A 24,030-nucleotide genomic window follows, 5' to 3' on the forward strand; every position below is an offset into this window, starting at 1 on the left:
GAAGTAATCATGGGGGATTACTCAGAGCTCTCTTCGATTCGGAGTCACAGACACTTTCACTGGCAAGAACCTGGCAAGTCGCAAGAACGTAGACCTGCCGCTTTCCCCACTAGACACGCCCACCCTCGGACCACGTGACCTGGCAGGCTGGCGCGTCGCCCCCTGTTCGTTCGATGGGAAGAATGTATGATGGGAAGAGGGCCGACGGGAAGGGCTGAGGACTCGAGGCACTAGAAGTTTCAATGAAGCCAGAGAGAGAGCGAGGCGGTCACGAGGGACCGTGCACGCTGGAAGCATCAGCGCATGCCACGCCCAGACGCCCGCCCGGGAGGAAGGACGCCACGCCCACACACAGACCCGCGTGCAGACAGATGCTCACAGCGGCGTTACGCAGCAGAGCCAGAAGGTGGAAGCCACCCAGACGTCCACCGGCTGACGACAGGCTAAGCCGAAGGCGGTCTCCTCCTAACGGAACAGGGGACGCTATTGGGCTGTACCAAGGAACAGGGTACCGACAGGCTGCACACCAGAGATGACCCTCAGAATCACTGCGCCGAGTGAAAGACGCCAGCCACAAAAGAACACATATTATCTGATCCCACTCGTATCGAATACCCAGTGCGGGCAAGCCTACAGAAAGTAGATCAGTGGTCACCTGGGGCAGGGGGTCGGAACGGGGGCTGACCGTGAACAGGCGTGAGGTTTCCCTTTGTGGGGACAGGGATGTTCTAAAGTTGGATTGCGGCAATGGCTGTACAACTCCGAGTATACTAGAACTCGCTGCCTTGTACACTCAGGATGGATGGATCCGGTGGTATGTGAAACACACCTCAGTAAAGCTGCCGATTAAAAAAGAAAGCTCTGTGCAGACACCAGACCTGGCGAGAGAAGGGGCGTCTGGTGCTACACTTCTGATGGGGAGCAGCTCCAGGTCACAGCAGGCTCCGGCTGGACCGGAGGGTGCGTTGCTGGGACGTGTGCTTGGGGCCCTGGAGGCGCCACCCCGGCTCCCGAAGCTCCGCCCCCACACCCGTGGGGACTGCGCACTGGGGCCCAGCTGTGCCCCTGCCAGCCTCGCTTGTGGGTGCAGCTCTCGGCCTCTCGAGTGGCTGAGACACAGTCATGCTCATGAGGCCACGACCCTGGACACGGGCACTTTTAAAACGTCCTTCTCCCTCCGCAGCTGCCGGAGGGGGAGGGTTCAGGGGGCTGGAGACGAGCTCTCTAGCTCTGTCTTAGAAAGGCGCCAACCTGCCCTCGGTGCTAGCTGAGAAGCATCACCCGCCCCTGGCTGGGAGGAAAGAAACACATGACCGTGGCTGATAAAAACCCCAGTTTGCTTTCCCAGAGGCCACCGTGACCTGCTGCGTGTCAGCACCTGAGGCTGAACTTCTGCAGGGCGCCGAGAACGTTCTCCCGCGTGATGACGTCCTGGTCCTCCTCCTTCAGCCTCTCTTCCAGCATCCGCAGCACCCGGGTGTTCTGGGCCAGGTAGAGGCGGCCTGGTCACGCGGCCGGAGACGGGCAGGTGACAGAGGGAGAGAGACGATCTGGCGTTAAGGTCATGCTCCAAAACCACCTTCCTTTTGTTTTTCAATTGTATTTTTCCATTACCGTTTACCCCCCTTGTCCCTCCCTCGCCCGCACGCCCCACGCTGTCATCCACGACCGTGAGTTCTCTCTTCTTGCTCAGCCCCCCCACCCTCCAACCACACGCCTTCCCCGCCCCTAGAGCTGCACTTTTTCCTGCGAACCATTTCCTACGAAAACCATTTCCCCAAACCCATTTCCTATGAGAGCTTTGCATGTAGCTCATGTAGAGTTTGTATAATTTTAGGTTCTAAAAAAAACTTACTAAAACATCTCTCTTCTGCAGAGTTGGTTTTAGTAATCACCTAACAACAGAAAAGCACTGTTCCAATTCATCGCAGTGTTCTTGTGGGGAGCGCTGCCTTTTACTTACCTGAGTCCTGAACCCCAAGTCAGGTCTATGAGGAGGAAGGGGGTGGGGAAGCTCGGGGAGGAGCCCATTGGTCTTTATGAGACGAGCAGCCACCAGTGCTCTCTGGCCACAGCCCCTGTTCCTTCTGGACATGCCCGCGGCCTGGAGAGGCGGGGACCAGACCCGGAACCCTACACTATGGCATGAATTGCCACTGGCCTGTTGTGGACTTGTGGCTTTGACACAGACACGAAATTGACACATACATTTGCACAGTATTCTATGACTGGTCCCTGGCACGTACCCTGGCTCGTGGTAACTGCTTGCTAAGTGGATGGAAGAACGTTCCGATAAATGAATGGACAAATTTTCGATATAGTCACAATTTGAAACTCCCTTCATCCCATTTAAAAAGAGCACAAATGACCCTGGCTGGCGTAGCTCAGTGGATTGAGTGCGGGCTGCGAACCAAAGCATCCCAGGTTCAATTCCCAGTCAGGGCACATGCCTGGGTTGCAGGCCACGGCCCCCAGCAACTGCACATGGATGTCTCTCTCTCTCTCCCTCTCTTTCTCCCTCCCTTCCCTCTCTAAAAATAAATAAATAAAATCTTTAAAAAAATAAAATAAAAAGAGTGCAAACGAGTCCACACAACGGAAGACAGTGACGCCCAGTAAAACCACTGCAGCCACTGGCTGTGGTGGCCTGTCATCTCTGGGGCCGTTACGTCCTCAAGCCCTAAGAGGTGACAGGCACCTTTTGAAGGAAAGGGTGCCGTGCTTGCTGGGGTCGGCTTTGACTGTGTCACCACCCTGAATGTACCTGAGGCAGGAAATGTGAAAAAAAAAATAAAAAGATGTATGTACATCTGACAGCAATCCAAAAAGGACTATGTTACGAACCAGAAAGCTGAGAAAATGAAACCAAGCAGGCTTGCAGAAGAAACCCCCAACAGCCAAAATTTGCTCTGACGTAAACCACAGCAGTATGACAACACCCGATTTTCACACACACACACACACACACACACACTGTACATGCATGACACAGGAACAGATTGAGGAAACACAGGTCATCGCTGAAACACCTGGGGAGGGGCACCGGTTTCCAAAGGGAAAAAGGCGTGCCCCGGTGAGACCCCGCCCCTCTCTGCGCCGCTCACCTTCCGCCAGGGACGCGATGGCGTTGACCAGCCGGGCGGTGTACTGGCGCACCACGTCGCTCCGGCCCTGCAGCAGCTGCAGCACGGTCCTCTGCGGGGACACAAGGGGGTCAGGGGGTCACCGAAACTCAAGGGGGGATGTGGCTCCTGCTCTCTCCCCCTGTGTGACTTTACCACGGGTGAGACCAACAGGCCGAGACCAAACGGTTCGTCTGGAAATCCTGGTTGCCACGGGATTCTTCTTCTGGATTTGATGAGTATCAGTCACTCAGACTTTTAAATGAAAGGAAGTGGATGATGGATACTAGGCTTATGGGATGGTCATGTCTGAAGTCATATACACGTCTGATCACTGCGTCGTACACCTGGAACTACTCTGAGGTCATACGTCAAACATAACTGTAAAAACTTTCAGTTATTTTAAAAAAGAAGCAACCGTACAAAGCACTAGAACACCGACGGACACGAGGGCAGCGATGCCGCCTGCTCTGCTGTTGACGGTTTCCCAGGCCGGTCCGCCAGAGCCAAGGAGGCTGGTGCCCTGAAGCCACAGTAAAACCACAGGAAATGGGTTTTCGAGGATGACACGGACTCCCCGGATCTGGGAGAAACTGTAACGACCCGGTCAGGACGGTGGGAGTGCAGAGGCGGCGGACTGGGCAGACTCCAGAGCACGGCGCAGGCAACGCGGAGGTAACGCATCCGATCGCTCAGCCTCGAAAGCTCAGGGCGTGGGAGAAACAAGGAATGAGAGTGAGTGAATGTTAGCTGGCAAAGAGGCTGCTCCTGCACGATCGTCCTCCTCTCACCAGAGGTCCGGGGTGTCCTCTTGTTGGGGTAACACAAGGGTCCCAGGATGGGGGGGTGGGCACCAGGCACAGGTGAGCAGGGCTTCTGCACCAGAATGGGGGGGGGCGGCCCCAGTCTCTTCCCCTACAGGCTCCCCGAACACTGGTGCCCAGACCCTCAGCCTTCCGGCGGGAGGGGAGAAGACTCTCCTTGGAGGATAAGGACCAGCCCGAGGGCGAGAGCTGCACACAGATCCTGAAATCAGCAGCTCCTGACAGATGCCCCCCTGCCCCCACCCTCAGCGGAGGCCTGTCTGCAGGCCCCGCCTGCACACTCGGAACTTCCTCTCCGCTCTTCGGTCCCCGCTCCACGAACAGACGACTGTGGCCCCCCAGAAACCCAGGGCAAGTTCCCAACGTGGAGAATGGGCAGCAATCAACAGGACGGCGGGTGGGGGTGTTGAGGGGGAGGGGGCGAACTTGGAGGAAATAAGACAGCGGGGATAAGAAACTAAAAATAAACAAAAGTCTGTCACTAGTATCTTTAGAGATACGAGAAGCTAACGGTATCCGTGAAACAACACAACACTATAAAAAGGAAATGAAAAAATGCAACAGAATGGTCGTAAAATGAAGATCAGGAAATCTCCTGGAAAGCGCAGCGGAAAGAAAAATATGGAAAATATGAGAGGAAAGATAAGGCAACCAGAGAACCAGTTCAAGAGGCCCAGCCCCGGGCGGGGAGCAGAGCAGACCCAGGGCCTCACCGGCAGCGCGGCTCCGGAAAAGGCCCCAGAAAGGGCAAAGGGCGAAAGGGCGCGCCAAGTGCCCGGCAGTGAATCCAAACACACCTCGTGGACGACAGCGATGGGGCCCTTGACTCGGCGACAACGTGCAGCTAGAGGGAGAAGCAGGTCGCACACAGAGGACTAGGGATTAGAACGGCTTTGGATTTTTCAACCACAACATGGAACCCCAAAAAACAATGGGGTACTATCTTCAAAAATCTGAAGGAAAATCCTTTCCAACCCAGAATTCTGCACAAAGGATAAAGGTATTTCCTGACATACACGGTCTCAAAAAACACACTGCCCACCCACCCGTCCTTTCCCTAGAAGCTATTCACCCAAGGGTGTGCTCCGCCAGCCACCGAGAGACTAAGTCAAGAAGGAAAACAGTAGGGGACCCCGGAAACAGATCAGGGGCGGGGGTGATCAGCAGGCACTGGTTCAGGGGTGAAGAGAGGGTTCGGGGAGGCAGCTGCCCACGGGTCCAGACTGAGCCGGGCTGACTCAAGAGGGCGACACGGGGAAGGCTGTCCACCCCAAGGTGCTGACGCCACTGCACCGTCCTTATCCAGGTGAAGGTTTTACTGAAGGGTAACGCCCACACAGAAAACCACACAGACCGTAAGTGTGCGGCCCAGCGATCCGAAACGGTGCTGGCACTCCACTCCGGGCCGCACAGCGAAGCTTCCTGACGGGAGAAGTACCTAGAGCACCTGGAACAGCTATTTAACTGCAACCATGAGACGCAGGGTCTTCCTGACACAGAAGCCACACGGCAGCCCTCCATCCGCCTCCTGGCCAGTGAGGCTGGTGCTGGCGACGGGTGAGACGGTGGGGCCGTGGGGACCGGAGACTGACGACTCGGTGCTGGGCCCGGGGTTCAGTGCTTCCCACACCTGCCCCCCCGCGGCCACCCCAGCCACCTCCCGACGCTCCTCCCCAGAGGTGGGGGCGCTCCGGAGGGGGACCGGCTCAGACCCTGTAACAGGCGGGGGCCGAGGTCTGGAATCAGTCCGTCTCACGGGAATCCTGTACCTTCCCCCCCATCTGGTCCAGAGTCACAGGCAGACGTGTTGTTAGAGACGCATTTTAAGGCCAGGCCCAGGTGAAAAAAAACACTGAATTTGCTTACTACCTACATGGCCTGTCCTGAGTCATAGCGAGTTTTCAGGACTCATGGGAAACGGGGGTGAAGGAGAGACTCGGGGATTTGAGAAAAGGGAACAATGGCAGACCAGAGCCCCAGCGTGGAATCAGGCAGTTCCAACTTGTTTAGGACTCGTGATCAGAAGTGACAGGCGGGCCACACCCAGGCTGGAGAGCAGGTCCACAGTGCTAAGGGAAGCTCAGGGCTGACGCACACGACGCACAATCACCAGATGGACCCGTGCAGGGAAGTGGAAGCCCCCACCCCCGCCGCCCCCTACCAGGACCACTCCTGTGCAACAACCCTGCCGGCGGCCCGCCGCTCCCCCACCTGGCTGTGGCTGTGGCAGTCCAGGAGGTCGCTGCTGATGTAGGCCTGCAGCACGGTGTCCCTCTGCTCTCCCGGATGGGACGTGGTCAAGCGCTGGGGGGCGGGGGAGGGGGGAGAAAAGCGAGAGCAGTGAGGTCTGGCTGTGGAGGACACGTTCACGGAGCAGGCATGCTTTAAACGGCACATTCACCCACACAGAACGACGGCTACCCCGGGGAGCGAGGGCGCAGCCAACCAGTCGGCTAGTAAGAAGTGATGATGTACTTTCAAACGGGTGGTGTGGGGGACGAGGAGTCAGAGCGGTTTTCACTTTAGCTCTCGGTGGCAGCAGGACGAAGGGCTCTGGCAGCTGGTCAGAGGGTGCTCGCGAGGCAGCGGCCGCGCACGCCAGCACACGGGAAGGGCACGTACCCAGCGCAGGGCCTGCAGCAGGAACGCCTTCAGGCGGTCACTCCCCCAGATCAAATCCTTCTTCAGCTTCTCATAATCCAAGGAGGGCAGTAACGGGACATCCTTCGGTTTCCTGCTCAGCAACACAGGCCCACAGAGAAAGCAGAGGGCAAAGGGCGAGTTCGATCCCCACTCAGGGCACGTGCCCAGGTTTCGGGCCAGACCCCCGGTATGGGGTATGTGACAGGCAACCACTTGATTTATCTCTCGCCTGTCAATGTTTCTCTCTCTCTTTCTCCCTCCCTTCTCTAAAGATAAATAAATGAAGATCTTTAAATTTTTTAAAATGTAAAACGTAAACAGCTCTCGCTCTAGACAAACAGGCCCCGTGTGTGGAGCTGAGTCTGACAATGCCGGAACACGCAGCTGGGGCGCTCCTGTTTCGGGGAAGGAGCGCCGTCACACTCGGGTCCTAATAACGGCAATAAATCCAATTACACTGATGGCCAGCTAAGTTGCTCACCGATCCCCCATTTCCGAGGTCTAGCCCCCTCTGCCCCTCCTCCAACGACCCACCTTTACCCTCTGGGAGCAGCCCTGCCTCCTAGGCCCCGGGAGCAACACAGCAAACACTGGGGGCGCTCTTCACGTCCCCGACACCGCGCTGCGTGCTTTGTACTTAGTGACTCGTCCTTATCCTCACCACAGCCCTGTGACGCAGTCACTGTGCTTGTCCTCATTTTACTAGCGAGGGAGGAAACTGAGGCAAGGAGGAGTTGTAGGGGTTCACGGTCACAGAGCAGGTGGCACAGGTGGCACTTTTACCAGGCAGCGTGCTCCCAGGACTACGTTACACAGCCGCCACCTGCGGAGGGCCACGTGCAGGGTTCTCTGGCGCAGGCGGGACGGGGGCAAGAGGAATGCTGTGTCCGCACCTCGGGCGTCGGAGTCACCTCCCCGCACCCTCCCCCAGGACGGGCTCCGAGCGCCTCTGGAGGCCACGCCGAGGTCCTCAGCGTCCTCACCGGTGCCACACACACGCCCGAGGAAGTTCCTGCGCACGGGGACAGCCTAACGCATCGGGGTAGCGGCGCCCGGGCAAACCCGGGGCTGCGCTGCGGCCCCTCGTCCGAGAGCGTGAAACTCGGGCTCCGCAACACTCTGGCGGCCCTATGCCAGTAAAGTGATTCAGGGACTGTCTACCCAGCGGTTTTTTCCATCTGACGCCGCCTCACCAAAATAAATAGAACTAACATTCAGAGGTGATTCTGGTTCCACACTGCCACTTAGGGTTCTTGGTGCCTCCTCCGCTGTCCACCCGGAGCTCAGCCAACCAGAGGCAGCTCTCCAGGCGCGGCTGCTCGGGTGGACATCTGTGAACGTGACTTTGAGTGCCGGTTCTGCCCACCGCCGCCCTCCACAAAAGCAAGTTCCGAGAGCAGTTACTTACGTGGGTGCCAGGGAGGCTCTCAGCATGGTCGACGCCTGGAAGGGTGGGGGCGAGGGGGCGGAAGGAAAACAGAGCATGTCAGACACCAATGGGTAGAAGCCCGTTGGCCCTACATCCCTGTGACGGCCCCAAATCGCCAGAGTTGCGAAGCCTTGGGTCCACCAGGATTTTCTCGGCCACAATCACACAGGGTTTAAGAATCAGCCCGAGCCGAAGTTAACCAATACACCGCTGACGCATCTCCCCAGCCACCCACCCTGGGTCTGCGGCCACGCCACTCCAGGGAACCATCTGTAAAAAACGGGTGGGTTCTCCGGGCCAGACTCTCAGAGCCGCCTAAAGCTGCCTGGTGGAGACAGTGGGGAGAACGAAGCAATAAAAATCATTTAATTATCCTGTTTCTTATTAGGATTTTATGTTTGCAGGTACGCTGTACTTTGTACCAAGTCCAACACTACAGAAGTGTCCGCAGAAAAACATAAGCAATCTCCCTCCCACCCCGCTCCCCTGTGGTCCTGTCTGCAGGCCAAATCCTTGCCCAGGCTGTGAGCATTCGCGTTGTAGATATTTTTTTTTGGCTACTACAGGCAATGCTATATTAAGCATTTACTAAAGTAGAAATAACCAAATGCTGCGCATGGCGCTTGTTCGGGCTGACGCAAACCAACGGTAAAGAGATATTTTGAGAAAAACAGGGAACTCTGAATATGGACTGCACTGATAGGACAGGACACTAAGGAATTAGTGTTTGTTTGTTTTTAGAGCTGTTGTCTGTGAGAGATGTGTACTGAGTTACCTACAGGTAAGATGAGACAGTGTTTGCAGTAGGTTTCGGAGAACTCCAGAAGAGAATGCATAAGTAGAGAAGAGAGGAAATCTCAGCTGTCTGTGGGGCCTCGACGCCAGCACAGACCTCCAACGGCCACTGTCCATGCCTAGCATGGTGCTCCGTGGTTGTTCTGCAAGTGTTCCTGTGTCTTTGACTTTCAGCAGACGCAGAGCTCCATGCCGGCTGGAGGTGTATCGCCCACGTGTCCCCAGCACCCGGGACAGTGCGTGGACAAACAGCGGCACTAGCCCACATCTGCTGTGTGATGAGTGAACAAAGACTGACTCCCATGAGTGGCAGCTCCGGAACCCTGGACCCACTGGCCTTGGCTGATGGCCCATCTCTCAGCTGCTTCCCAGGAGTACTTACAGAGACTCCCGGGCCGGCTCCCACCTGGAGTCATCAAACCCTGCTTTAAATGGCTCCTGATCATGTATGTTTTTGTACTTTTTTAACCCTCGATTTTTTTTATTGAAGGAATCACCTATTCTTGTTGTCAGTTTAAATAGCAAGGAATTCAGAAAATAAGTTTGGAATGTCACCTAAACTACTCGTCTAACCCAGTAAGAGGACCAAATAGCATGATATATACATAAGAGAAAACATTTCAGTGTAGTGATATTGGCTAATTCACAGTTCCACAAATAAAATGCATCAGCATTCTCCTTTTGTCATAGTTAAGAAAATGTTCTCTTTTTTAACCTTTTTTAACTGTTTTATTGATTATGCTATTACAGTTGTCCCATTATCCACCCTTCATTCCCTTCCACCCTGCAAACCCTCTCCCACCCACATTCCCCCCTTAGTTCATGTCCATGTGTCATAAGTTCTTTAGCTTCTACATTTCCCATACTATTCTTGCCCTCCCCCTGTCTATTTTCTACTTACCATCTATGCTACTTATTCTCTGTACCTTTTCCCACTCTCTCCTCCTCCCACTCCCCTGTTGCTAACCCTCCATGTGATCTCCATTTCTGTGGATCTGTTCTTGTTCTAGTTGTCTGCTTAGTTTCTTTTTGTTTTAGGTGTGGTTGTTAATAATTGTGAGTTTGCTATCATCTTACTATACATTTTTTATCTTCTTTTTCTTAGATAAGTCCCTTTAACATTTCATAAAATAAAGGCTTGATGATGATGAACTCCTTTAACTTGACCTTATCTGAGAAGCACTTTATCTGCCCTTCCATTCTGAATGATAGCTTTGCTGGATAGAGCAATCTTGGATGTAGGTCCTTGCCTTTCACGACTTGGAATACTTCTTTCCAGCACCTTCTTCCCTGCAAGGTCTCTTTTGAGAAATCAGCTGATAGTCTGATGGGAACTCCTTTGTAGGTCACTGTTTCCTTATCTCTTGCTGCTTCTAGGATTCTCTCCTTCATTTTCACCTTGGCTAATATTATTATGATGTGCCTTGGCGTGTTCCTTCTTGGGTCCAACTTCTTTGGGACTCTGTGAGTTTCCTGGACTTCTTGGAAGTCTATTTTCTTTGCCAGAATGGGGAATTTCTCCTTTATTATTTGTTCAAATAAGTTTTCCACTTGTTGCTTTTCCTCTTTCCCTCCTGGTACCCCTATAATTCAGATATTGGAATGTTTAAAGATGTTCTGGAGGTTCCTAAGCTTCTCCTCATTTTTTTGAATTCTTATTTCTCCATTCTTTTCTGTTGGTTTCTTTCTTCCTTCTGATCCACTCCATTGTTTTGAGTCCCAGTTTCCTTCCCATCAGTATTGGTTCCCTGTGCATTTTCCTTCATTTCTCTTATGGTAGCCTGCATTTGTTCATCTAGTTTGCAACCAAAATCAACCAATTCTGTGAGCATCCTGATCACCAGTGCTTTGAACTGTGCATCTGATAGGTTGGCTATCTCTCAGTCGCTTAGAAGTACTGTTTCTGGGGCTTTCAAATTCTGCTTGAGCCATCTCCCCCCACCCTTTGGTCTGGTCTCGCCTGTTATGTATGAGGGGTGGAGCCTTAGGTGTTCACCAGGGCTGGGCACCCCAGTCACTGGGTTGTGATGTTGTATGTGGGGGTGGGGCCCAAGAGGGCACAATGGTACTTGCTCCACTCTCCGTCGGACCTCAGTCCCTTCCGCCACTTCCCCCAAGCAAACTGGGCCCCTCTGGTGCTGATTCCCACGTGGGTGGGCTTGTGCACCCCGTGGGACTTTCCAACGACTTCTCCTGAGAGGCTGGGAGTCTCTCCCTGCGCTTCAACCCCCACAGGTGTTTTCAATCAGTGTCCCAAGGCTCTATTTCCCAGCACTGGGATCCTGGGTTATGCGCAATGCCTTGCTTCACAATTGCCACCTTGTTGGGTCTGCCATTTGCCACCCCTCGGCCAGGGTCTGCCAGCTGCCACTTGTGCGCTCAGGGTCCACCTGGTGAGGTCTTGCACGCCCTGGATGCCTTATGCGCTTGGTCCCAACGCTCTTTGTTGACGCGACCTGCGCCCGTCTGCCTGACCCCACCCCTCCTACTAGTCTGGATGAACGGGTCTATTTTAACTTCTTGGTTGTCCAACTTCCATACAGTTCCATTTTCTGTCAGTTCTGGTTGTTATTCTGTTTCTAAATTGTTGTCCCTGTGTTAGTTGTGCGAGAAGGCACAGTGTGTCTACCTATGTCTCCATCTTGGCCAGAAGTCCTTTTTTTTTTTTTTTTTAATTTCAAATACTATTCTGGCCCTGGCTGGTGTGGCTCAGTGGATTGAGCACAGGCTGCAAACCAAAGGGTCGCTGGTTCCATTCCCAGTCAGGGCACATGCCTGGGTTGTGGGCCAGGTCCCCAGTGGGGTTCCTGTGAGAGGCAACCACACATTGATGCTTCTCTCCCTGTCTTTCTCCCTCCCTTTCCCTCTCTCTAAAAATAAATAAAATCTTAAAAAAAACACCCAAATATCATTCTGCTTGCTCACAGTCCGAGAACATGCAAACGATAAACCAGAAAGAGACAGATGTGAAAGACTGGCCCTCAAACATCCCAGCCAGTGGAGCCACGCTTGCCTGTGATCTCCCTGATGTAAAAACGTACCGGTTCGGCAGAGCTTCCTTAACTGTGAGCTGTTGGAGGCTACCAGTGTGAGCACTAGTGACTATTGCTGTCAAGCTCTGAATAGCTTCGGGGACCTCAGCAGGGGTTGGAGGATTCAGCTCAACCTTGGCACAGTGCCGAAACCTGGCCACCGGAGGCTGCAAGTAAGTCAGAGCAGGATTTGCTAGTGGGGGGATTCCCTGAGAGGTCACGGACGACCTGGGCCACAGGAATGACTCCTGGGGGGTTAAGGAACCCAATAGGACCCTCAAGGAAGCGTTCCTTAGCCCTGAACAAAGCAGCATGGGAAACGGAGAACCAGAGGAGCATCCTGCCAGGTGGAGAAGGGAGGTTGCTACGGCCACCACTGTCATGAGGAGGATGACTCACAGCTCGAAGGGCAGGGTTGTGCAGGCGGGAGGGGACAGCTGGGGTGGAAAACTGCAGCTGAGATTTGAAAATGGAGCTCAGGAGGTGGAGGAGAGTGCTCAAGTATCCGAATGTGCTCGTAAATTCTACAGAAGCTTCTGGGGCAGGAGCCTCTCACTGGTCGCCAAGGGCACCTGCTTCGGAGAGCTGGGAACTTGGAGCTGGGCAAGGTGTGTAGCAACGTCCACATCCGGGGAAGTGCCAGGGGCTGGGGTGCTGGAGCGTCTCAGGGTTTCTGTGGCCAGGGCTGGGCCTGGAGGGAGGGCTGGGCATCGGATCCTGATATGCTCCGGACTCCACGCCAGGCATGTTGGACCCGAAGCAATGACAGCTATTGTACTAAGCAAAGGAGTAATACGATCAGACGCCTGCATGTACCTACATCCTTCCTGAAACACGAGGGCATAAATAAATAAGACACATCCAGAAAGGTCACGCCAGCTCCCCAGTGAGTGAGCCATCAGAAAGGCGAGAGCTCTGAGGCAGAGACCAGGTGAGAAATACTGCCTTAAGCCAGGACAGAGAGAGAGGAAGCCTGGACAAACATTAAGCAACAGGGGGAGGGAGAGGTAGCCGGCTCAGATCCCCATGACTGACCGCCTGAGCGCCCGGAGGGGGAAGGGCAGACGGAAGGGCCCTTGGTGACTCCCAGGCAATCCCTGCAGTCAGTCCTTCAGGAGACAGGAAATATGGGAAGGGGTGGGAAGACCAGCTGGTTGGAGGAAGAGATGGGCCCGGATCTAGCCTGATTTAGGAGAAGGCCCCGAGTCTGAGCTTAGAAGTCACCCTACCAGCTGGTTTGAAAGGGAAGGTGTCGGAGCCTTGCTCACCAGAGTCAGTTCAGGCACATGCCAGGCAGTGGTGAGTGAGGAGCAGCAGGGACGGGAGCCTGGGGAGCCTCTGCTCCTCCACGCAGCAGGCACTGCACACAGGCCCGGGGAGGCTGCCTGGCCCTGCGGTGAACGCACTCAGAGGGTGGGCCCCTTGCCAGGACTTAGGAAAGCCAGATGCAGGGGAGTCCTAGGGCTGAAGATGCTGGCCTTCCAGCCGAAGCCATGGCCCCCACGGCAGGGAGCTTCGGGAAGTATCTGTCTCAGCAGAGCAACAGCATCAGGTTTCCAGAACAAGTGCACCAGGTGGCCCCGGGAAAAGGGCAGCCCCCACCACTCCCAGCCCCTGCTGGTTTTCACTGCGAACAAAGGTGGCTGTCCCTGTCCCGGAGTGGGTGCCCTGGGCCTTTGGGAGAGTTAATGCTGTCACACCAGGAAGTATTTTAACTTGTATTTCCAACGCGGTCCACTGGGAGTCGTTGAAGGCAGAGCTAAGTCCCAAATGGGCTGTTTTTCCAAATGAGGATGCACTAACATGGAAACCCGCCCATCCAATAAATCCACAAACCCAGACAGAGGTGCCTTTTGGGGGACCCAGGATTCGCCCAGGGGGCTACGCTCGGATTGCCACTTTCAGACTATTCCCGAATCCGTGCTCGCCCAGTGCAAACACGGGGCCAGTAAGAGAGAGACAGAGTGAGATGCTTTCAAATGCTGCCTGCAGCATGCAGAGATGGACGCTGGCCCTGGCCGGGCAGCCTGGTGGGTCAGAGCGCCCCTACACGCCAAGGCTGCAGGTTCTTCTTCCGGTCAGGGCACACACAAGAAGCAACCAACGAATGCATAAACCAGTGGAACAGCACATGGATGTTTCTCTTTCTCTCTCCCTTCCTCTCTCTCTCAAATCAGTTTTTTAAAAAAGATGTATGTTGCATCTCTACAAACGGCAAAAAATTAAAATAACCCACCTACACTCTGGTAGAATAATGGTTACGTGTACCATAGTCTTCCACCTTAAAACTCTGGGAGACAAGGGCCAGGCTAAAAGAATACAGAAGACTTGAAAGGTACTGCTAAGAGGCAGCTGCAGAAACGCTGAGTGTGATGAAGCCTTAATCGTACAAAACTTCTAAAGGGCTGGCCGGAGGTGCAGGAACCGCAGTGGACAGGGTCACCGAGCGAGGAAGACGAGACGGGGTGAGTGCGAGGGAGGGAGGGAAGGGGTTTGTGTTTTGCTTCCTCTTGTGCCCAGAGGAAGAAGTTTCTCCTCTTACTCCTCACCCCCAGGTTCCTGGTAAGACAGAAGCACATTGATCAGATGACCTGGTGAAGACTAGGCAACAAACCTCAGGGCAGGGTGGTGGCAGGCAGTCCACCGGGGTGAGGCCCCTGGGAGAGTTCTATTCTCAGAAAAACTGACCCCTCATTATCAGTGCCCCCGGGGTGCCCGGGTCTGCCAGCTCTGACCGCTCCGGAAGCTGCTGGCTACAGTCCACGGGCGTGTGCTAGGTGGGGTGCAAACACGTTTCTCCCCACTCACAGCATTTCCGCCAGGGGCCCTCCCCCAGGGTCATCTCTACCCCCAACCCTGCCTGGCCCCCTTGTTCCAGACAAGGAGCTTGCCCAGCGAGCACGGGGCAGTTCTGCTCAGGCTGTCCAGGACTGGGTGGGTGTGTGTCTTTAATTCCAGGGTTCGAAAGGAGGAAACCATCGGTTTCCTGGATGTACCTAGATTCTATAGGTAAGCCTCTAAAGAACTTAAAAAGGAATGTTCGTGTGCTAGAGATGTATGTATCTCTTCCGATAACCGCTTGTCCTGCTTAGAGACAATGTTTCACATGCAGCCCACTGGCAGCCACTGCCCAGACCACCGGGCATCTGGAAGATGACCATCCACCACTGACTGTCTTCAGACGCGGGCTTTTTACTATTAAAAAAAACTGTTCTTCCTCCTTTGGAACACTCTAGGTATTTCCTAGCTGTGTTATCAATTTGCAAATCCTAAGACCCTTGAATAAAATGTCATTTAAAAAAAAAAAGTGAAACCCACCTGCCTACAAATAAAATCCATATTCTCCAATACAGGCTTGTCAGTATCAACGAGATATTTTCAGCTACTTTTCCCTTTCTTCTTTTGTCCTACTTTGCAATTGGTACAGAGCTCAGTGGGGAAGAAGGGAGCTATTTTCTGAGCCCTTTGGAACTCGCCACAGCAAGTGAGGTTGCAGGAGGCCAGGTTTCTAACGGCCAGATTTAAAAGCCAGGGTCGGATATACTGCACTTCACAGCTACTAGCGGCTTTCTGGCGGGCACCAGCTGAGCCCCCTTCAGAGGCGACGGGCTGGAGTGCTCCAGGCCGACAAAGCGCCCCGGGACACGCCGCCCGAGACTTGCTAAAGAAGAGGCTGGCCTGTGCCCACCTGTTGACCTTGCAGTTGACGGTGCTGTTTGGACCTAATGTGGACTTGACTCCTTTCAAATGTTAAAAAGCAGCTTTCTTCTCCTTCCAAATCCTGAATCCCATCCGTTCGGTCACGAGGCGTCCCGTCCAAACTGTGCCCTGACTTCCTCTTCCCACGTTACAAATCCGACGTCAGACATCGACGTCAGCTGTGCCTCATCGGCCCCAGGGGTCCTTCGTACCCTGGCCGTGGCCCCACAGCCATGCCTTACGGCCTGCAGAGAAATGGACTAGGAGCCACAGAAGATTGTTTGCAGCTCTTGCTGCCTGTTCCTAAGGCCACGGCGCAGGACAAGGGGAAAGGACTCCAGCCCAGGTGACAGAGCTCGTCCGCTCCACCGGTCTCTGAGGCCGAGGACTCGCGCCGTCGTCACGGCTTGGTGACAGGGAAGGAGGGCCGGACCAGCTGTGGACAAGTGTTGGCTTCTGACGGGGAAAAGGTCAGCGACGCTGTGCCCCTCTCCCCTTTAAACTGCTCTCATCGACACGACAGGGGTTTTAAACAGGCTGGACGCCTCACTCCACCATCGGAAAGTGGAAATACAGGGATTCCTGTACATTCAAGAGAGGATGGGATTTGATGACACAAGCCTGAAATAAACTGAGCATCTGCTGAATTAATAAGTACATGGAAGGCAGGGCCCTGGCTGGTGTGGCTCAGTGGGTTGAGTGTCACCCACAAACCCAAAGGTCGCCGGTTCGATTCCCGGTCAGGGCATAAGCCTGGGTTGCGGGGCAGGTCCCCAGTTGGAGGCGTGCAAGAGGCAACTGACCAACGTTTCTCTTGCACATGGATGTTTCTCACCCTCTCTTTCTCTCTCTCTTCCCTCCCCAACAAGAAATAAATAAAATCTTTTGGAAAAAAATCTTTAAAAAAATAACAAGTAAGTGGCAGGCAGGGAAGAAAGGGTGGTCCTGCTAGACACAGACCCTGCTAGGCTACGGCTGCCGGACAGCCATCACCTCCGGCAGTGAGCACACTCTGTCCGAGAGCACCTTTGCTCAGCCAGGTCCTCGGGGTGTGGCTTGACGCCCCTCCCTCGCCCTGGCACGCCCACGAGGGGGTCCCTTTTCTGAAGCCCGGACGTCTGTGCGCTTTACTGACATTTAAAAAACAGCCTCATTTCTCGGCTGGAACCCACATGTCTGTGTGTGGGGCGGCCGCCCACAGGCCACACAGCTCTGGGCACTTCCGCAGGCCCCTCGGGGATGTGGTCAAGGACGTCTGCGCTTCGCCCCGTCACTGAGTCCTTTCTGAGAAGACCCACGAGAGACACTGCCCTCGGGCTGGGCAGCAGAGCCGCCACGGGGAGCAGCCCGGGCCACCCGCCTCCTCTCAGAAATGTGCTTAGGCTTGTTTTCAGGTGACGGCAGTGACACACCCGCTTGGGACAAGCTCCCGGTCTGAAGGGCATAGCTGGAGCCTCGGTGACGTGGGAGTGGTCTGTTTGGGGGATGTGTGGTGGGCATTCGGGAGTCCCTTCCAGGCTGCACGAGCACTTGGAGGCAGCAAATACTACGTGACACACATCACAGAACTATCTTCTCTTCCCGTGGAAGTCAGTCATGCACCAGCCCACTCGACCCTTCTGGCTGCAAAGCTCAGAGCCAGACCCGAGCCTGTCTCTCCAGGTGCACAGCAACTCACGGCAAGTACTCGTGTGCTGGCCTTAGCTCTGGCTTCCTTTCATTATTCCTGCCCTGATTTTCCTGAACCGCAGTTTATTTTTCCCAGCGTCGCCGAGATAAAGACAGATACGCTGCGTGAGCTTCAGGTGTGCAACGGGGCGATGGGATACGTGCGTGTGCTGTGAAATGTTCACCACCGTGAGGTGAGTTAACACCCCACCCCACACCTCACAGAGTTACCTTTTATTTCCTGTGCTGAGCATTTAAGATCTATTCTTGGCAACTTCCAAGCATAAATACAGTATTGCTAACCAGAATCACCATGCCGTGCCTTCAAGTCCCAGAACTCACTCATCTTACAGCCAGAAGGCTGTGCCCTTTGACCTGCATCTCCCCAGTTCCCCTCCCCTCAGCCCCTGGAGACCATCAGTCTACTTTCTGTTCCTGTGAGTTCTAGCCACAATTTTTTCCTTTTATGTTCTACTTTTTTTCAGTGCACAGGCTGACACTCAATCCACTGAGCCACCCCAGCCAGGGCTGTTTTCTACTTACTTTATTTTTCATATTGTAATAACAAGCTTCTTCAAACCTACTTGAGAATGAGGTAAGGAATAAATTATTTTAATACCATAAAAGGCCCTAATATGTTTATGAAGACCCTAATATTAATATGCAAACCCTTAACTAAAAGTCGTGGCTGTGACCCACGGGGCGCCTCCGGGTCCCCGGCACGTCCTTCCTCATCTAACGCACCCGGCACCCGGCCGCACCCGCTCGGTCTCCGGACCAGGTGGGCGTGAGCTCCGGGCACATGGGGTCATGGACATTGAAAACGCACCCAGGAGACATCCCCGGGTCCACTGGTGTACTCAGTCCCCCTGGTGAAGAACCACAGCCCACCACCATCCGCCACCGGGGGAGCTACCTAAGAAGGTCACAAGGTCACCTACGTAACAGTCGGCCTGGGACGCAAACCAGAATCTAATCGCAAGGAAACGTCAAACGTGAGAAGAAAAGTGTTCTATTTTTAAAAGAGGGGAAGACCCACATTCCCCTAGAACCTCAAGTGTCATGAAAGTCAATGAAGGTCAAAGAAGTCCTCGGGACGTTCAAGAGCAAAGAAGACTAGAGACATGCGGCGAGTGCGCGACACCGGACCCCCGCTGGCCAGGAGGACCCCGTAAGGGACGGGGTGGCCCGGCTCACACAGCTGGAAAATGCACGGCTTGGGCAAGAATGCTGGATCGGTATTCAATTTACCGACGTTGATCCCATGCGGTTATAGAAGATGATATTCCTGTTGAGGAAGAAACTCTTGCCCTGATGGGTGTGGCTCGGTTAGCTGGGTGTCAGCCCGGGAAGCAAAAGGTCACCGGGTTCCATTCCCGGTCAGGGCACCTGCCTGGGTTGCAGGTCCGGTCCCCAGTCAGGGGACGTGAGGGAGGTGGCCGATGGATGTTTCTCTCCCTCCCTTCCCCTCTTCTAAAGGTAAAGAAATAAAAGCAAAGAGAAAAAGAAATGCACTCTGCACTGAAGAATTTATTCCTAGAAACGCAGCCTTCAGTAATTTGTCCTCACATGGGTCAGGAAACAGATTACGTGCGGAGAGAAAGTAAACAAACAGAATAAACTGCGAACAGCTGAATCTGGCTAAAGGGCACACAAAGTGTCCTTTGTGCTATTTTTGCAACTTTTCTGCGTTTGCCATTACCCCAAGTAAAAAGCTGTAAAAGAAGAAAAGAAAGTCCCTGCCCCAGGCGGCCCCACTACCCACACTTAGAAAGAGAATGCGGTTTCCTCCTTGCCTACTGGTCTGCTCTTGGGTACCAGCCCCTGGCACCCCCGGCTGCTCCAGTGGGCGGGGCACAACACCGGCTCCACCCCCACCCCGCCCGCCCCTCCCCCAGAGGCTGTCTTCCCACTGCTCGCTCTTTTCAAACAGCTTTCTTTTCCTTCTGGGGGGTTTTAGACCCCCAAAGACAGCTGAGGTGCAGACTCCTGAGTGTTATTTTTCTGCTGCTCTTTCAGTTTTCTAGTTTCGTTATTTTAAGGGGGGGCAGGGGTGCAGACCAGGGAGGGGCTCGGGGCCTCACCGTCCCGGGCCTCGTGAAGTCCATGCTGTGCGCCAGGCTCTGCCGCATCTGGTTACTGAAGAGGCGGACGCAGATGCTCTGCAGGTACTCGGGGGTGATCTGCGAAGAGGACACGAGGGCGGCCGGTGAGAGGGGGCGGCTCACCCGGAGACCGCGGAGGCGCCGGGCAGCCGCGGCTGCTCCCCAAAGGCTCTCTCCGCAAGGGCCGGGATGACGCCTGGCTTTAACGTCCTGGGAGCCCTTGGGGGTTACCGCACCGCCAACGCCCTTCTCAACACGGAAAACCTTGGACGCTTTTCAGCGCTACAATAGTTTTCTAGAGTTTTCTGTGGCTTTTGAGGCTTTGGATCAACCCTTTAATCCTGACACTGCTTCCCCCTTTGACTTCCGGAGCCGCTCCTCTCACAAGGAAAAGTGACTGTGCTGCCTTCCCGCTCAAGACAGGTGACCGAGGAAAGGATACGAACAACCCGGCGACAAAACAAAATATAAACAGGCAGCAAACACAGGAAAACACACTCGCCTCCTACATGATAAAGAAAGGTAAGCTGAAACGTTCAGAGTACTAAGTTTTGCTTACCCAAGTGGCAGAGATCCCACAGGACAATCATTCTGTGTTGATGAGAGTGCGGAGAGACAGGCACTGGGGCACAGTTCGGGGGTTGGGGGCGGGCACTACGGACGTCTGGGGTGGGGGAAACAGCTTGGGGCCTTTGACCTACCGATGCAACTCTGGGGCCTTATGTCCGCTTGTTCAAAAGCATACAGCCCATACAGGAATGTTCGTGGCCACGTTGTTGCTACAGCAAACAAGTCTAAATGCCCGTCCCCAGAGCGCCGACAAATCTCTGCTGGCCCTTACACAGTGGGGTGCGGTCCCGGCATCACCAAGAGTGAGGTGGGTGTCGGGGAGAGCTTCGAGATACACGGGGAGAGAAACAGCAAGTTTCAGGAGAGTGGTGGGTCGCAGGCGCCCAAGTAGGTACATGTGTGCTGCACGCACGTGGGTTTCTGGGTGCACACACACAGGCCTGTGCCCAGAAATGTTCCAGAACGATACAGGAGAAGACCTTAATCTCGGCTATCGATAAAGAAGGGAGAATAAGGCACTGCGTGTGGGAGGTGGCGATCGCTCCCCACTGTCTGCTCCTCTGACTTATTCCAATTCTCCACCATGGGCGGGTGTTTCTGTCACACTGAAAACGAGCCAGTTGGGAATCCTGTCTCTGCCCCGTCTCTTCGTCTGACACCTGAGCCCACCACCCCCCTGCCCCCGGCCCGGGGCCTGCCAGTGGGTCTGCGGGTCTCCACCTGCCACCCCCGCTGTGGAGCTCACAGGCCACCTCTGGTCAGCACGTCACACCTGGTGTCCGGTCAGGCCCAGCTGCAGAGGCACACCAGGGTGACGGCAGGTGCAACCGATGAACACGAGCCTTTCTCCCCGCCCCCAGCCTCGCCTGCCCCTCCATTTCAACGGTGGCAAGGCCCTCTGAGCTGTAGCCCATTACGTCCACTTCAAACACTGGATTACGTTTTAAAAGTTACATCCAATTACACCCATTTTTAAAAGTTATGTTTCCACAAGGAGATTTTATTATACTTTCTACTGTCTATCATGCAGAACACTAGTCATTCCCAGGACAGGCACAGACGGGCCACAGGTGCCACAACCATGCCCTCCAACAACGTCCCTCGGGCTCAGTCAGCATGCCTGCGGCGAAACATCACAGCAAACAGTGGAAACCGCAGGCCAGAAATATCGTTATTCGAAAACATGACTGCCAGTCCGGAACACAGGAGAATCGATCAAGAGAATCTATCAGATTAACAAGAGTTCAGGAAGACAGCTGGATATAAAATTCAACAGATGAAAATCTAGGCCCTGGCCAGGTAGGTCAGTTGATTAGAGCATCATCTCAATACATCAAGGTTGCAGGTTCGATCCCCGGTCAGGGCACATACAGGAAGCAACCAATGAATGCGCCCATAAGTGGAACAACACATCGATGTTTCTCTCTCGCTTTCTCAAGCCAATAAATAAAGAAATTAGAGAAAAAGAACATCTATAGCTTTCCTATCTACCAGCAGGGTCCTGCCCCCTTATTTTTATGCCACTACAGAGTTTTTTTCCTGTTGCCAATGTATCCTTTGCTGACATGAAGAGTCAGGCAGAGAAATAAAGATGCAGGAGGCAGTGTGTCGGGAAGAAGGTATAAAACACTGCGAGCCACACAGTAAACAGCGCAGCTCCTGTGCGCGTGCTGGTTTGTGAAGAGTGGGCAGGGGCGTGGCTGGGGTGGCCGGGAATCGGTGTCAACAGGGTCCGTGGCCGTGGTGCATCTTTATCTCGAAAAGACATGAACGGCCGGGGGGCCTCCTTACCATCTTGCCGCTGACCGTGGCCTCCAGGGAGTCCACCAGCTCGGCCGTGACGCCGATGAGGTTGTGGTAGTCCGCCTGGATCTTGTTGTACCGCTTCAGGTACGTCATGGACCTGCTCTCGGCCTCCACCAGCTGCTGGTGGAGGTGCTGCAGCATTTCTAGGAAGACATTCACATTTGAGTTAAAACAATTAATAACCCCGTAAAATAAAAAGTAATCACATTCCTCTCAAGGGGGTACCATGCATGCTATCGTATTTTTCTGTAACAATGAACTTGACACTGTTTGTGTTTAACGCTTCTACTTCAGGCTGCATTTAGTTACACCATGCTTTGCAATCACTGATTTTTTATTTCTCGTCTCTGGTAGTTCAGCTGAATCATCTCTGGTTTTCCTGAAAAGACCGATTTCCTGGGCCGAACCCCACGCAATTTCTTTCAATTCTCCTCTTTATGTACAAGAAACAAACTCAGCATTTCTTTCTACAATCAGCTCACAGAGTGGTTGAACCAAACCTGCGTCTTTTCCTCTGATTGTGCCCTGAGAGGTGTTTGGGGGACGATTCATAGCTGCAGGGCGGTCCTTCACGTTGAGTGAAGGTTAGGGCTGCTTGGCTGACGCTGGAGAAAACTAGATTCCAGAAGATTCCGGGTGCTCATTCTGCCAGTCTGATAAAGCACAGACCACCCCACTGAGGGCAGGCGGCCTTGGGGGGTTCTAGGGTTCCCCCTCAGGCTCTCCCCATGTCCTCTTCACGGGCAGCACCTGCTGGCCGCACTGGGCACCGGGAGCAGCTGGAACACGCAGCTCTTCAGCGGTGCCCGCGCCCCCTGGCCCCACTCCCTTCCCTGCTTCCCAGGAATGCTACGCTTGGGATGGGAGAAACCCAGGTTAACTCACTGCTGTCCCAATCCAGGCTCCGTATGAAATTAAAAGTCTTTGTTTTAGAACACGCTGCATGCATACAGAAAGAGATTTTAAAATTATAAAGACCTGGACTCAAATCCCCACTCTATCACTTTCTTTCTGGGTAAACTGAGGCAAGATATTTAACTTCTCTCATCCCATCTCTTAACCTATAAAAAGGGGGAAATGATGATAATCTCAAAGGGTTACTGGGGATGAGCACAATGTTAGCCCATAGCAGGGGGTCCACAAATAGCAACTATTATTATTATTTCTGGAAAGGGGTAAACATTTTTCTAAATGTGTTTCTATGCAAGTAGTTAACTTGAAAAAGTGGCAGAAAGGTTATATCCTAGAGCAGTGGTGTGCAAACTGTGAAATACATCAGAATCACCCCAAAATAAAGATGAATAGGCCGCACCTGCAGAGACCGAGATTGTGGATAGTGGGTGGGACCTGAGTGTCCGCACTGTCGGCAAACACACCTGCCCAGCGGCTCGGACACAGGACAAGCCTGAGTCACTATCCTAACCAGCTGTGACAATCACTCACATTCAAACAGTATTTCAACTGCTTTAAGTTTTTACTGACGTGCAGGAGTTAAATATTTTAACTCTTAAAATGCCAAATATCACATGATAATGAATTACTATTATTATTCAGCACCCATCAAATCTCAGTATTGCAAGACAACTCTGAGAAGTCATCTAGCACAAACTCACATTTAGTACTTGCACTTCTGAGGAACAGCCCTGGAATTCATGTATCAAGCGTCTCTTTAAATATTACCAGGGAGAAGGAGTCCCTTGCCTTCTCCCTATGCTAAGTATTATGAAAGCTTTTCATATGTACAAAATCCAAAATTACATAAACTAGACCTTCCAACAATGAGAATCCCACAGAGTACTGATCATCCCATTTCGTGGTGACAAGTGTTAGGCAGTATCTGTGTGAACTTTCTCAACACGGACCAAGTGGCAGACACCCAATGAAGTGCTGAAGTCCCCTAGCGGGATCGAATGACCTCGCAAACACCAATGCCATCAAAGCAGTCCCTCCTGCAGCGGACGCGTGAACTCTGAAACTTGCCGCAGCACAGAGACCTCGCGTAAGGGACTACTCTTGCTTTGGGAGCCTGGGACTGGAACCCGGGACGGCTGCAAAGCCTGGCACGCCGCGGGGAAAGGAGGCCCGACGGCCGGCAGCCTGCAGGGAGGGCAGGAGGCCACGGGCCGACACGTTTATGGCCACTTCCAATACGCCACTTAGCGAACGGCCCGCTGCCCGCAGACCTCGCCTGGCGGACACCGCGGCTGGCGAGAGGCGGGGCCTGGCGCTACTGTGAGCTGTGCCCGAGTCGTCACAGCTCTGCACCCCGGCTTGACTCGGGAGCATTCGCCGGGGCTCGGACGCCGTCACACGGGTGAGGAGACGAGGGAATCTCCG

The 24,030-nt window shown here is 53.9% G+C and overlaps 1 protein-coding gene across 1 annotated transcript in view; it reads right to left on the reverse strand.

Moving 5' to 3' along the window:
• ARMC9 (armadillo repeat containing 9) overlaps window positions 1-24,030 on the reverse strand; it is a 106,066-nt gene that overhangs the window by 63,802 nt on the left and 18,234 nt on the right. Inside the window, exons 8-14 of the mRNA XM_036022727.1 lie at window positions 21,679-21,836; window positions 19,297-19,395; window positions 7,998-8,032; window positions 6,569-6,680; window positions 6,158-6,250; window positions 3,105-3,195; window positions 1,379-1,502 (exon numbers count right to left, since the gene is read on the reverse strand). Of these exons, the coding sequence (XP_035878620.1) occupies window positions 1,379-1,502; window positions 3,105-3,195; window positions 6,158-6,250; window positions 6,569-6,680; window positions 7,998-8,032; window positions 19,297-19,395; window positions 21,679-21,836 (712 nt within the window). The remainder of the gene's footprint in view (window positions 1-1,378; window positions 1,503-3,104; window positions 3,196-6,157; window positions 6,251-6,568; window positions 6,681-7,997; window positions 8,033-19,296; window positions 19,396-21,678; window positions 21,837-24,030) is intronic.

This window comes from Phyllostomus discolor, chromosome 4 (assembly GCF_004126475.2).
Source record: "Phyllostomus discolor isolate MPI-MPIP mPhyDis1 chromosome 4, mPhyDis1.pri.v3, whole genome shotgun sequence".
Classification (NCBI taxonomy): domain Eukaryota; kingdom Metazoa; phylum Chordata; class Mammalia; order Chiroptera; family Phyllostomidae; genus Phyllostomus; species Phyllostomus discolor.